A 15178-nucleotide genomic window follows, 5' to 3' on the forward strand; every position below is an offset into this window, starting at 1 on the left:
CGAGCTCAGACACCCATGCTCCTCATCCCTGCAGTACCTGGACATCCTGGAACTGTTCCTGCTTCTCTCCTGCCGTGCTGGCCTCCCCGAGATCCAGGGGTTGGAGCAATCCAGGCAAGGACAGTGCTGGAGCAGCCTCCAGCAGCAATTCCCGGGGTCTTCACGCTGCTGGTGGCAGGCAGGCCCTGCACTAGGGAGCTAAATGAAGGAGCAATTAAATACGATGTACATAATTTTGGAAGCACAAACAATAGATCCACAGCCCACAAAAACTCCTGGCTTGGTCTGCTGCACTCAGGAGGAGCTTCCCAGGAGCTCGTGGTGCTGGTAGGAGCAGAGGGACAAGGAGTGCTGAGGGACAGGGATCAGGGCTGACCTGCTCCATTCCCAGCTGCCAGCCAGGCTCGCAGCACTCTTCTCTCCCAGCAGGGAGAGCTGCTGAAGCTCCAAAGCTCAGAACAGCCCCAAAACCCCCCGGAAAAACGGGACCCGCAGCAAGGAGCCATTAGAGCCCATCACACCCACAAACTGCCTGGAAAAGGAATCCCACAATATCCCATGGCACAGGAGCCAGCTGGGGGCCACCTGACCCTCGCTGGGATCCAAACCCACTTCTCTGGAAATGAAGCAGCTCAGGAAATGTCGGGATCAAACATCCTATTTCTACACAGCCCTCCTTCCCAAGCTGGGATAAATGCAGAAAAGGTCAGTGCCAAACCACCAGTGCTGGGAGCATGGATAAATCCCATTTTCTCCCTGCCCTGTACCCGAGGAGCCACTGGCTGCGGGAGAGACACTTCAGCGCTTTAATTAGCAATAACTTTAATCAAGCCTTTAATAACATCCTTGCTCCAGACGTGCTCTCCGGGCGGCCGACAGCGAGCACTCAAAATGGCTCTAATTTATATCCAAACCCTCAGGAACAGGTGGCAAGCCTGGAAAATTCGATTTGGGAACAGCACCAGCAGGGCAGAGCTGTGGGGCAGCAGGAGCAGCATCACCCAGCTGCCTGCAGCCCTTCCCTACCCCTCATCCTCCCGGGAAGGGCAGAGCTGCCATTCCACAGGGGTTAAATTCCCGACACGCCCGAGCCCAGCCTTTCCAGCATCCATCTGGGCAGTCAGCTCCAGTCTGCTCCTACAAGAGGATCCTAAATATTTTATAAAAATCCATGTTTGACTTCACCAGGCGCTCGGACCAGGGCGGGGAAGGGGAAAATGGTTGGGGGGGGGGGAAATAAAATCGGTATTTTTGCCAATCGATGAAAAATCCCTTAAATTGATGGAAAAACAATTCCAGTGGTGAAAGCCCAAGCCCAGCAAGCCTGGAAAGGCAGAGGGAGAGCAGCCGAGGAGGAGGCAGCGCAGATGGAGGGAGAGGCTGCTCCGAGGTCCGGCTGTTTGCAGCTGCCTCCCTGACTGCAGGAGTGCCGGCAGCCTGTGCCGCAGCCTGCCCGCGCCATTTATCTTCCTTCGGAGCTGGGACATGCCCGGCATGGAAAAAGGTGCTGCTGCAGCAGGTAGGGAGAGCCCTTGCGCTTTGGTCTGCCCAGGATTCGGGAGCTGGAAGCAGAACTGCAGCCAGGGGCCGGCTCGGCTGCCGCAGCAGCTCTGCAGATGCTGCTGCCAGGGGGATGCTGTGGCTCCTCCAGCCTGGAAAAATCGGGGCTGATCCCACCAGCGAGCAAAAAGCCATCAACACCCTGCAACCCGAGCCAGATATTCCCTCCTGGATTTTGGAGCCGGGCTGGGAGAGGGAGCTCGACCCAGTGCAGCCACGAGTGAGTGGCCAGGAGCACTCTCTGGAGCTGGGGGTGCCCCCCACCCATTCCCTGCTCCAGAATCCCTGCAGCTCAATCCAGACCCCCTTCCCCAGAGGGAAGCTGGGAATTGGGACACCAGTGGGAGGTGAGAGCCCCATGGCAGCAGCCAGGAGGGATCGAGGAGGTGAAGGTGGTGCTTGCAGAGGCTCCCACCCAGGGCAGCACCTGAAGGGGCTGGCTACAAGGAACAGAAGCTCCCCCAGTGACAAAAACCTTCTCCAGGAACTCATCACCCCACACAACTGTTCCCATGCCCCTAATTCCAGTTTCACGACCCATTTATTCACGGCCCTTGTAACAGTGAAGAGCTTGACCAAGAGACCGAGGCTTGGGCACACCCCAAACCCAGGTAATTCCCCTTCTCTACTTGGAGCAACCTGGGCTAGGGGAAGCTGTCCCTGTCCTTGGCAGGGGGTGGCATGGGTGGTGTTTAAGGTCCCTTCCAAGCCAAGCATGCTGTGACTGCAGGATGCTCTCCTTCAGGACAGCAGAGGGTAACTCACCAAAGACCATCGGTTACTCACCTCCCCGGCTGCCGTCTCCAGCAAGAAGGAGGCTCCAGGAGGATCCTCCCCAGGGAAGCTGGGCTCGCTGACCCGTGTCCCAGGGAGCTGAGGCAGAGGTGAGGCCGCACGAGGTGCCCTTGGGAAGGGAGCAGAGGCAGCAGCTGGAGGCAAGGAGCGGGAAGGGAGCAGAGAGGCACAGCTCGGCCGGCAGAGCCGGGCTCCGTCCCCGGCACGGCTCCTGGGGCGCTGCAAACAATGGCAGAGACACCGCAGCGACAGCAAACACAGCCCTGAGACACCTCCCCGTGCCACAGAGCCCCCCAAAACCCCTCCTGCCCCCACAAAAGGCTCCTGCAGCTCCTCAGCCCCCCGAGGAGCTGCTCCTCCCGCTGCCCGTGCTGAGAGAAGAGACCCAGAGCTTTCCAATGAGACAGGTATTTATTTAGTTCAAGCACTAAGGATTTGTTCTCTTGTTGTTGTTGGTTCATATTACCAAACAGAGCTGAGGTACCAGTGACATTCCAACATGAAGAAAAGGAACCTTTTTTTTCCCCCCTTACACAATTTCTTCAACTACTTTTATCAAGACAAAAGGTGAGGCATGGAACAGCTGCGTGATGGACTGTACAACGAGCAAGCCAGAGCAGGGAGGAGAAAAGAAACAGAGCCGAGACCTTCACTCAGAAAATGGCACAAAAATCAGCACTAAGAACATCTGTTCCCATGGCTCCACTGGCCACGCCCACGGAGTAAAAGAAAATGAAAATCTAAAACTTGACAGACAGATGGTGCAAAAAAAAAACCAAAAACGAACCAACAAAACAAATAAAACAAACAAAATTGATATGAAGACCACGTTGCTCCTGTGCTCACCTTGGAAGTGTGCTTTCTCTGGAGAGCTGGGACCAGGACAGGAGGGAGCCCTGTTAAGCACAGGCTACCAGCAAGGACATGCACTGAACGTACCTGGCCATGCTCCTGCAGCCCCTGGCCGTGCTGAACACGGAGCTGTGGGAATGCTGCTCTCCAGACCTCTGTTTCCAGCGAGTTCTGGACAAACCTGCTCTCAGGCCTTCCAGGAAAAGCGTCCAGGGCTGCTGGTCCGTCACAGCCCGTACGGGCTAAGCCAGCTCCTTAAATCCAGTGCTTAAAGCTTGGGACTGTGGGAAGCAGAGGGGGCTGGTTCTATCAGAAGCAAGGAAAAAAAAAGGATGTGCTTGTGGGGAACAGCCAAATGAGGACCAAAAGAAGCTGCACGGAGAACCAAAGGAGAGAAAAGCAAACCAAAGCAAAGGAAGAAGCAGCAGGATGGAGCATTTCAGCATGGTTAAGAACAGTACAACAAAGGAAAAGCAGCCAGGTTTCCTTCCCCCAGAGAGTCTCTTTTAAATAAAGAATGATCCTTTTGTCACATATCATTGATGTTTATTTCAAGACATGCCACGTCAAAAAAATTCGCCTTTAATATTGCATTAGAAAAGCACTTTTACATCTCGTTCTGCCTTTAAGTTATTGTTGTGCAGAGTTGCTAGAAACCCAGGGCAGGGCATGAGCCTGGCCTTCACCTCAGGAATGAAGAATTCCAACTCTTTTATGCCCGCTTCCTGGGGAAAGTGGTGGTGAGGACGATTCCCTTCCTCTCCCCCAGGTGGTTATTTTAGATGGTAGAGAGAGGGGCAGAAGAGAACCAAGGAGGAGCCTGAATATTCCCTTGCAATTGTCCATGTAATTCGCAATCGCAACACAGACTCGAGAATTCCTTCCTGCACTGTAACTCGGCCAGAGTCGCCCAGCAAACAATGTATTTACAATTGTGTTTATTAACTTACACAGCAACTTCACAATGACTAGTAAAGATTAAAAGGGTGCACTTCTAGTGTGTTTCATTCCGTGTTTCTCGGGTAGCTACATCTCGCAACATCAGCAAAGCTCTACACAGATTCCTCAGCCAAAGGAAAACAACAAAATCAGCACTGAGAAGAGTAAAAAAAAAAAATTGAAGCCAAGAAATAAATATCAAAGAAAAACAAGGGTTAATTGTGAGCCTAATTCCATAGAAAACTAAATTACTAATTATTTAACCAAACTATACAGCTCTAGAGAACCAAACTAAACCAACTTGGAAGACTGAACATAATAAAATAAAAAAAAAAAAGAGCTAAAAAATAAAGGCATAAATCTGCATAATCAGAAGTTGGTTTCCATCCTACTCAAGTCCCTCCCCTTCCATCTAAGATGCCTCAACTAGGATTCTGTAGGATCAAAGTAAACACCCTTCCCCACCGACCTATGCCCACGCTCTGGAAAAGCGGGGCCATTCCCCCTCTGCTGGGGCAGCCAGCTGCTCTTCCCTCTTTCTCCCAAATTTCCAAGGTTTCAATCGGCTTTGGCAGGTTTTAGCGCCAGTCCTGATTTCAGTATTTCCCCTAAAAAAAGCAAAGAAGCAAAATGCTTTCTCTTCCAAACAGCTGAACTGTTAAGTTCCCATCTCTTGGGCAGTAATAATTCACTTCATTGGTGTTCTACTTAGAAAGGACAAAAAAAAAAAAAAAAAAGCTCTGAAAACTCATTTTGCACTCCAAACATTATTTCCCTGTTTCCTCCAAGTGTTTTGCTAATGCACATCCACCCTTTCCTTGCCCCCCAAATCCTCCAGAAGCCACTCATCCCAAAGAGCCCGTCCGTATTTCCCAGTAATGCTTCCTTGGAATCGTGTCCCCGCTGCCTCGGCGACAATTCCCAGCTCCAGCAGCCGGGGTGTCCCACCACTGCTAAGGCCAGGCTGGCTCTGGACACCAGGCAGGCTCGCAGTTAAGAGCGTGGGGTTAATTTGTGTTTAATTATCAAGGATGAGCCCTCAACCCTCGGCATCTGCCGCCTCCCCCCGTGATTCCGCCTTGCTGTCTACGCATTCCCAGTTTCTGAGAGAAATTCCAATGGGTCAGATTTGCAAGCCTTCTTCTGCACATACATCTCGTCTAGGTCCAATTCCAAACTTACTCAGTTGCCATCATTTCAAAGTGCAATATCATAACATATTAAAAAAGGAACAAATATTAAGAAATTGTACCTATTTTTTTTTGTTTGGATTTTCTTTTTTTTTTTTTCGCTTTTGTTTTTTTTTAAAGTTATACCTAGAATACGGTGGAATATTTTGGCTTTTTTTTTTTTTCTTTTCTTATAAATAATGAAGACACTGACATTTTGTTGGTGTGTGTGTGTGTGTGTGGGGTGTGCTTGTGAAGCTAAAGATCATCTCCACGAGACAGCCAGCGATGATGAACTGCGATACGTTATTACGGAAAGGGGAAGGTTCAAGCCAATATTCACACTGCAGTCAATGAAGAGGACAGGGAGGGAAAGCAGTGATGTTCTGGAGAAAGGTGGAAGCCACATGGTATTAGCAGGAGCAGCCTCCTTCACTGACAGGCTGCTCTTGAGGCTTTTCCAGTTTTATGTCAATCACTGGAAGGAGGAAGTTAAGGCAAACAGATCTCCAACTCCGCTTCCCTACCAAGAGCGGGATTTTGAATGGCATTTTCAGTGCTTCCTGCTGAAATACCCGGAAAGATCAGCTCCAAACCAAAGGTTTGGCACACGAAATTTGCAGCAGAAACCATGTCACACCCCAGTGTTTGCCTATAATCAGTGTGCTCTTCCCGGCAATCCCACTGACCTCTTGCTGTGGGAATTCAAGATGCAGGGATCCACTGAAAGGAATAATCACCACTGCTGCAGAACCACAGAATCATTCAGGCTGGAAGAGCCCGCTGAGATCTTCAAGCCCACCTGCTCTCCCTGCACTGCCAAGGCCACCAGCATCTCGTGTCCCCAAGTGCCACATCCACATGGCTTTAAATCCCTCTGGGAATGGGGTCTCCACCACTTCCTGGGCACCCCCAGAGCTCCTCGCCAACCCTGGCTCAGTGGAACCTCTCTGCTCCCCCAGCAGCCAGCACAGCCCTGCCACCAGCCTGAGCTGCCCCTTGCAGTGACAGCTGATGTCCCACAAGGTCACTGCAGAGCTGGCTGCTCACAGCCTGCCTGTGATAAGGACTCCCTCTGCAGCAGCGCTCCGATTCCCAGCGGATGCCCTCCAGCTCCAGCCTCTCCCAGGAGGAGCTTTGAATGCTAATCCCCAGCTCAGAGCTGTTCACCACAAGTCTCCAGCGTCCCCCTTATCACAGAACACAGAGGCAAAGAGATCACACAGCTGGTACTTCCAACTCATTTCTTTGCAGGGGGGTGAAGCTGCTTTTTAAAGAGGTTTGGAGAAAATAAACGTGGAAATGGAAACAAAAGACAGGCAATTAATCTCCAATGTTTGGTCCACTCGGCTGACTTAAAACTTAAAAGTGTGTTTAAGTTGCAGATGCTTGACATGAGCCTTGCCAGCTTCATCTCAGAGCACGAATGGGTCAAGATCCTTGAACCCTCCATGTTTTGCAGAAGTGCCCCCGTTAATCCTAATGCAGCTGCCTGGGAGAGAGGATCCCATCCACCCCTGCTATCTGCAGGCTGCAGGAAGCCCACATCCCAGTGTCCTAAATGCACTCCCATTTAGAGACTGCTGACCAAACTCCCTGCCTGTGCACTCTACCCCCCCTCATTAATAAAGATTGTTGCTCATTAACCTTTTGGGGAGCTGCATTGTAAAGTATTTCTGATCACTCAAATCCCTGCCACAAAGCCTGTGCCTCAGCAGCTGCAATCCCCAGCTTTCCAAACCCTTCTTTTCCCCATGCATCAGATGATCTGATGGAATTTCAGTGCCAGGCTTATCCCACTCCCACAGCTCCTGGGACCTCCTTCCTCCAAGGCACAATTTGTCCTCTATTTACCAGCTCCATGATCCCTGCTGCAAATAAAACCAACAGTCCTGGAAAAGCTGCTATTCCAAGCACACCCACCTGGCCAGGTCGGTGATTCCAGTGTAGCCATACTGCTTTTCAAGCCCTTTCCACCCCTCCTGCCACCTGCTTTCCTTGGCTGAGACTGACCCCATCAGTTGAGTCTTCCCCCTCCCACCACAGAGATGCTGCCTGGGGTCCCAGGCTGCCCTGGAATGTTATGGGATCTCCGTCCTTGGAGATTTCCCATGTTTCCCTGAATGTGACCTGGAGAAACAGGCTCCGTTTGGGAGTCAGCCTTGCTTTTAGCAAGAGGATCAGAGAAGGGGCTTCAGAGGTCCCTTCCAGGACAGTTTGGTTTTGGATTCTGTCAGTCAGAGCTGCAAGAACCACAGGGGTTTTTGTTGAGACCTCTTTGCAGCCGTTTTCTCCCACCTTCCACACGTTTAAACACCAAGCAAAGAATCCTTTTGATCCACCATTCCTTCCCCTGCTGCCTCCACCCTCAGCACCCCTGCTCGCAGCCTTCCAGCCCAGCAATCCTCCTTCCTCAGCTCGAAGGTTACTTGCCCCTATTCCCCCTCTTTTTGGGATGTCCAGGAGCTGAGCGAGGGCTGCAGAGGATTTTCCTGGTGCAGGGTAACGCCTGGCACAGGCACAGAAAGGATACTGTCTTCTCTACTTTTGTCTTGTGTGCTTTCCATCCCGGGCAAGGCAGCTGCCACACGTCGGAAAAGCTGCAAAGAACCACACAGGGAAGAGATGAAAACAACAGCTCCCCTCGGCTGAGGCAGTTCAAACAATGATTCAACACATCCCCCAGCACTATTTACACTGCTCAGCCCCAAAATCCTGACACCAAACATAACCTTTATTCCTAGAAAAGGGCAAAGCACAGCTCTTGTTAGTGGAGATCAGAGAGCTGCAGCAAACCTCCTGCACCTTTCTCTGCAAACAGGATGGGTGGGATGCAGCATTTCACCCCACAGCTGCCACGGATGTCCACAGACCCCAACAACCTCCCCAGGGCAGGTGGGAATTAAGTCTTCACACCTCCCCAGAGGATTTCAGAGGAGCATGGACATGCTGATGAAGGTATACACATCATCCAGGAGCCTGTCACTGCATCAGCCACATGGAAGAGTGTCAAAAAATGGGATGCATGGAAAGGATTTCTGCCAAGCCTCACCTATCTGTGGCTCAGGCTCCTATGGAGCAGACAAAGGAACGCTGCCAAACCTAATCCTCACCATTTGGTGCCCACTCCATGGTTTTCCTATGCCCACATTCAGGGCATAAAGCACAGAACAAAGGCATCCAAAGCCTCTCACTTGAACACCACTTCCAGCTTCCCAGCAAGGTCTGAGTTCCCAACTCTCCTCACAGTTTTATTCCACTTGAAGGAGGCGAGTTGGAACGGGACCGATTCCCTCTCCTGCACTTCCTACCTCTGCCCCTGAGGTTCAGACTGGTAATTCCCACCACACGGCTTCTCCTGGGCCCTCTGGCTGAGGAGCCCGTCGATAATGCAGGAGAAGTGCCCTGAATCCAGCTGCCTGTCCCCCTGCCCAGGATGCTCTCCCTCCACCCCGTGTTCCCAGCGCATCCCCGGCGCGGCGCGGGAGTCCCGGATCCCGCGGGTCTGACGTCAGCCTGGAGTGCTCCACACTGTCCTGCCTCTCCTCAAATGACACAGAGCTAAAGCACTTATTCCCAGTGACCCACTTTCCACAGACAACCCAGCCAAGGCACTGCCAGCCTGTTTACATCAGGGATGTGGGTACCTGACCCACGGGTCCCTGCCCAAGGGCTTTCCCCACCTGGGCTCCCACGGTCCCAAAGATGCTCCCACCATCCTAAGACAACTTTGCTGCCTTTACAGCCCCTTCCAAGCTCACCACGAGCAAGCCCCCAGGTCTGTCTGGGATCTTTCTTGGCAGGAATCTGGCACACACTGGAATCTGAGCCAAGGATGGGTCTGAGAAGTGAGGACTCGATGTAACTCCCCAATTTCAGCCAACAATTCCAAAGTAAAAAAGCTTAGTATGCCTCCCTCTGTGTTTCTGTGGACCTTTGCCATTAACCTGGACCTTCCAGCCTCCCTGAAAACCTCAGGGAAATCCTCATAGGCCAACCAGGAAGTAACAAAATTCCAGATGTTAAACTCTACCTAAACCAACGGCAGGAATGCCCAGACAGAGGAAGGGTGAGGAGTCTTTAAAAAATCCTCAGCTGATGGAACCAACTGGAATTCCTGCATTTAAACCACACTGCTGACAGAAAGGCTATTTAAAATACAGTAATCCTTTCTTTACATTAAGACCAGGAATAAAATGATGCTTTTAGCAGTATTTCTCCCCTAAATTATCGAACTAAAAATAGGAATTTGGCAACTAAGAAAAATCAACTTTATTTCTTATTAACCTTCTGCTTATCAGCCCCAGCATATGTGAATAAATCCAATTAGGGAAACTTCCTGATGGTTGGAAAGCAGCCTTCCCACAGGGCCCTCTGAGCTTGCTGGTGCTGTCAGCCCCGAGCCAGTGTGTGTCTGTACACACATGTACATGTTTCAATGTTTGTGTGGGTATAAAAACACAAGTATTGATGAGCATCCAGGACTTTCTTTCCAAGGCAGGAGTTAAAAGCAGCAGCTGAAAGACTAAAAGCCACACAAACTCTCTTTCAGCACTCAACTCTGCAATCTGCTTCCTGATAGAAACTCTGGAAAGAAGCCTCATCTCTCACCATCAGTTGCAAGTCATTTGCCAAACTGTGCCTTTTCTGCTACTCCAGCCAATAAATCCCAACAGATCAGGGTCACAAAGGACTGCAGGCATAAACCAGTCTTCAGCCACACTCCAGCAGCAATATGGAAAGGACGGGAGGATCACTGTCCAGATGGAAAAGCCGGGCAAGAAACCTGTTCCCCCACGCAAGGCAAACAAAAATCTCTCCCTAATTCTCATTCTCTGAGGGTAATTCTTGCCCACCAGATGGGTAAGAATCAGAAGAGAGGAGAAAGAGCCCAGCTCTGTGAGAGCAGGGTCACAGAGGGGCTGTGCTCAGAGAGCTGCTGCCGTGAGAAAGTTCTTCTGCCAAGGACCACATTCATCCCCGGCTCCTCCAGGCCAGCGTGGAGTGTGCCAGGTGCTGCTGCAGGGAGCAATTCAAGGGCCCTCCCTCCCCTCTCTTTCTACAAGACAGCAAAATGAACCCTGACATATTCTGGGCATGAAATCCAGGCACTAACAATAAGATTCCCTGAAATACGGAGCGCCGAGACAGAGCAGCAATCGCAAAGTCCTTTAAAGCTTATTCAAGGCTGACAGAATGAATCAGAGACTACAGTTCTCTGCATCAAAAGGAGCAAGTTATCTACTTCTCCCCTCCAGCTTAAGGCTCCCCTGGCAATCAGTCTTTGCAGCATGCAAAAGCCAGTCTTTTCCCCTCTGCTCCATCGGTTTAACCCCACAAAAACACTACCAATGCTTTTATTCCCTAATATCCACCCGTTTTTCCTTCAACACTCCCTGCCCAAAGCCAGAGGAGGAACAGTAAGTGTGAAGGACCTTGGGGACTGCAGCCAGCAGTGAGGTGCCATCCTCAGAGCTCTCCCCTTTCCTGGCACAGGGAATGGCAGGAAAAGCCTGGCAGCAGCACGGTGCCCTCTGCCTCTCTCCTGGTAGGAGATCCTGGCACTGGAATAGCTGCTGTTGGATGTGCAGAGCATCTCACCTGCTGGGGTCCCAGCACAAAGCCAGGCCCTCTGGATCTGCAGCACAGCTGCAGGGAGCTGGAGGCAGTGCCCTTCCCTCTCATCTCTTCCAGCAGAAAAGGATGAAGCAGAAGCTAAAAGCAGCACCAGAGGACAAAAGCCCCCTGGATTCCCACTGAGGAGGAGCATGGAAGAGTCACAGCCATTCCCTCCCCGAGCAGGACAAGAAATTCAGCTGTTTATGGATGGAAATCCTGTATGAAGATTAACTGAGACAGTGATTGTTCTGCAGGATCAGAATATATTGTGGAGGGAAGTTATCGGTTATGGGAAGGTCAAATTTGCATTCAGCTTATTAAGGATTTCACACAGGTTATGGCAAGGGGATCCATTCTGCAGGTGTGCTTTCCCATTTCACTGGGAGAGAATTTATTGCTAAGTTATAAAATAAATTCACACCATTTAGCAGAGAAGCTGCAAGGAAACAGGGAACTATTTAAGTGGTGGTATTAAAGGTCTTATCCTTTGATAATTGCTTGAACAACTGCTTATTAAACTAATAAAAAATGAGACTTAAAAATATTCTAGAATAGAGAACAGCTTTGAAATTCTTGAGAATCCCAGTCCACACCTGCAACACATGGATCAACACTTGTAAGAAAAATCCATTTTTAATTATTTTTGAATATCCATTCATGTCTGTGCACACCATCAAATCCTCAGGGTTCCAGCTGGCCCTGGAAGCTACAACTCCCTCACAGGCTTAGCTCCAGAACCTCTGGAAATGTGGCAGGGCACAGAAACTCCCTGAAGGAAAGAGGGAGTGTAGAGCTCCTTCATCATCATCATCATCATCACTCCTCTCAGTGAGGCAACTGCTCTCAGTGCACACCCCCAGGTCTAAGCACTCATTAAGGATTGCAGCACAGAATCCAAACCTTAATTGCCAGGCAGCCTCTGTTGTGGCAGGATAATTGGGGGACCCTGGAAGCCAACACATCCATGGTGGGTGATGCAGTGACACAGCTCTGAGTTAACACTGCTATAATTATCCCATTATAGAGGGAATCATTTTGCTACTTAGAGGCAAAGTCAAGGGACATTTTAATAACAGACTCTTTAGTCCTGTCTAGAACATGAAGTAGTTTATAATCCTATTTTATTACTCCTGGTACCCTTCTGCACAGAAACCATTTGTGTAACTACACATATAAGATATACATGAATGTCATCCACACACACAGAATCCCTGATGGTTTGGGTGGGACTTTAAAGATCACCCAGTGCCACCCCTGCCATGGCAGGGACACCTTCCACTGTCCCAGGTGGCTCCAAGCCCCATCCAGCCTGGCCTTGGACACTGCCAGAGATCCAGGGGTGCTCTGGGCACCCTGTGCCAGGGCCTGCCCACCCTCACAGCCAGGAATTCCTTCCCAATATCAACCCTAAACCTATTCTGTCAATTTGAAGCCATTCCCTGTGTCCTGTCCCTCCATCCCCTGTCCCCAGTCCCTCTGCAGCTCTCCTGGAGCCCCTTCAGGCCCTGCAGGGGCTCTGAGCTCTCCCTGGAGCCTTCTCCTCTCCAGTGAGAACCTCCAGCTCTCCCAGCCTGGCTCCAGCCCTGGAGCAGCTCTTCTGGGCTCTTTCCAGCAGCTCCACGTCCCTCTGTTCCTGGGGAACAAGGAGCTGAGCACAGCATTCCACACAGGTGTGTTTGCCCTGTGGAGACACCCATGAATTTCTGTCCTCTCCAGGTCTGAATTTAAAGAGCCACAACTCAGAACAAAACCCCTCATTTTTCTGCAGCCCCATCAGTTCAAAAGACCTTTCACTGCTTTCCCCAATTCACAAGCAACTCATCATCTTCTCGAAATAAATAGCTCTGCCTGTCCAGGAACATTTGCTGGCACTTCCCGTGCCTTCCAGCAGAGTGGGAACAGCAGTTGCTCTGTCTCCCTGTGCACTGGAAGCATTTTAAGCCATCATGCTCCTCCTTCACTGGTTTGTTTCATTCACTGAAACAGAATGACAAACAGTCCTCAGACCTGTGCTTCCCCAGCTTTGTGTCTCAGTCTCAGCCCAAACAGCAAATCTGGATTAACAAAACCCCAGGAAGGTGTGATCCTGTTCACACTCAGCTTCTTCCATAACTCCTGTTATTTAAGGGGAAGCAAATCCCAAATCATGTGATGCATGCCAGAGATCCCTCAGAACCTCAGCCAACAATTCAGCTCTGAGGTGCTGCTTGCTGAGTGTGGACTACAATTCCCACTGGCCCCCTCTGCCAAGGCTTCCCAAGACCCAGGGAAGTGCTCCTCCCACAAGGAGGGCGAGTTACCAGCAGCCACTCACCTGTTTTACATTGTATCCTGCTTTTGCACTAGTTTCAATGAACATTACATTCAACTCTTTGGCTTTCCTTTCTCCTTCCTCAATGGACACTTGTCTGGGGAAGAAAACACAGTTAGGGGGGAAAAAAAACCTCATAAAACCCAAACCTGGACAAATACCTTAATAATTAAGATGATTTACACTTTAAAAAAAGCCTTTAAGTGCTTTATCTGAAAGCAAGTAAAGGTTTATTTTTTTTTTTCCTGTATGGAATGTACAGGTATCACCACTTCATTTCCATGGCCCACCCAAGCAGAACTCAGCATTCCAGCAGAACAGCCAAGTGTTCACCCCCAAATCCCTGCCCAGGGAGCTGTGCTTTTATGTCTGAGCAATTAGCAATCACAGTCCCAAAATAATCATCAGAACCAAACGATTTTAACAAAGGTCCAAGTGTAACCACCTCATATGGGAGGAATTTTGTCCAATTTTTCTCTGGATATGTGTTCCACTCATTAAGCAGAACATTATTAAACAAATATTTGTAACCAGTTTATTAATTCACTGGTGGGGGCTGTGGTCAACAATGCCTTCTCTCCTGATATCTGTACTGGTGATGGTTTTTCAGCTCATTCACAGCACTGTGATGGAAATTTGGCTTAGCCAAAAGAAAGAGGGTTTAAAATTGAGATTTCTCTAGTCACAGCCATCCCCAGAAAAAAAAGCCCAAAACATTGCAATATACTCCTTAAAATAAGAGCAGCAGAGTAAGGAAAGCAGGATTGGAAAGCTGGATGACTGCCCCATACCTCTTGTCTGCTAGATCTGTTTTATTTCCCACCAGCATGATGATGACATCGCTGCCCCGTTCCGTCCTGACGTCATCGATCCACTTTGTGGTTTGCTGGAAGGAGTTTACATCTAGCAGAGAACAGTGGAGAGGGTTATCACTGCAGCTGTCCCCCTCAGCTCACCAGGAAACACGTCTGCACTCGGAGAGAAGAGCTCCATTTTCCGTGGAGTCGGCGGAGGAGGGTGATGAAGAATCAGCGAGTGGAACCCTGAGTCTCCCCCACTAAAGGACACGAAGCTCTGGCATTGATTTCACGTGGGCAAGTGCCTCATTACAGGTGGGTTCAAAGCCCCAGAGGGAACTGAGCCCATCTGTAATTTGGTTTTGACAGCACCTAAAATGAAAAGGCTTATCACTGTGTTTTGGCTCCTTATTTTTTAGTTCAACACGAAGTATTTGCTGTCGGGAGCGGGGATTAATTTTTGCACTCCATGCTGCTCATGGCTCGTGCACCTACAGAGGTTCCTACAGCTCCCCTGCTTCTCAAAAATCCTCAACCCCAGCCTTGCATTTTGTACACTAGAATCAATCACTTTTTATTTTCTCTAGGGAATCCCAGGGTTATACAACACAGCAGCAACTCCCGTGGCACTGAGCACTTGCCTACAAAACAATTTCTAAATCTTTGCATAAAACCAGAAGCAGAAATTTAACCTCTTCACAGGCACTTCATGCTACACCCTTAAAAGCTGCAAGGTAAGAATTCCAGGCTCTGTGGTGCTTGAGAAGTTGCATCCCACAGGGAACAAGGAGTTGGAGGGAAGCTGCCACAGAGCTCAGCATTTGCCAGTTAGTGACACAAAGAGCATCTGAGCAGCCAAAGTAGGTTCACCACTTAAGAAGGGGGGGGGCCTCTGCAGCAGTTCTTGAAAAGTATTGATTTTTTTTTAATGGCTTCTACTGCAAAGTAATATATTGCATGCTAGACAGCCAAGACTTGATCACTTGCCAGTGTCTTAATTCCCTTTACTGCTCGGCAATATTGAATTTGCTGGGTCAGGAAAAAATTCAGAGTTCACAGCTAACCTGTAATTTTAGCTCAAAGGAAAGTGCCATTTTTAACAATTAGAGCTTTTCTAGGTAAAGCCCCTATTCCTG

At 49.8% G+C, this 15178-nt stretch overlaps 1 protein-coding gene across 2 annotated transcripts in view; it reads right to left on the minus strand.

Annotated features, from left to right (window-relative positions):
- Window positions 1-5417: 5417 nt before the first annotated feature.
- RAB6A (RAB6A, member RAS oncogene family) overlaps window positions 5418-15178 on the minus strand; it is a 38900-nt gene continuing 29139 nt past the window's right edge. For both annotated transcript variants that reach the window (XM_064411161.1, XM_064411160.1), the window contains exons 5-8: window positions 14037-14148; window positions 13249-13342; window positions 7849-7915; window positions 5418-5793 (exon numbers count right to left, since the gene is read on the minus strand). In XM_064411161.1, the coding sequence (XP_064267231.1) occupies window positions 5729-5793; window positions 7849-7915; window positions 13249-13342; window positions 14037-14148 (338 nt within the window). In that variant the 3' untranslated portion in view covers window positions 5418-5728. The remainder of the gene's footprint in view (window positions 5794-7848; window positions 7916-13248; window positions 13343-14036; window positions 14149-15178) is intronic.

Source organism: Passer domesticus, chromosome 2 (genome assembly GCF_036417665.1).
Source record: "Passer domesticus isolate bPasDom1 chromosome 2, bPasDom1.hap1, whole genome shotgun sequence".
NCBI lineage: Eukaryota > Metazoa > Chordata > Aves > Passeriformes > Passeridae > Passer > Passer domesticus.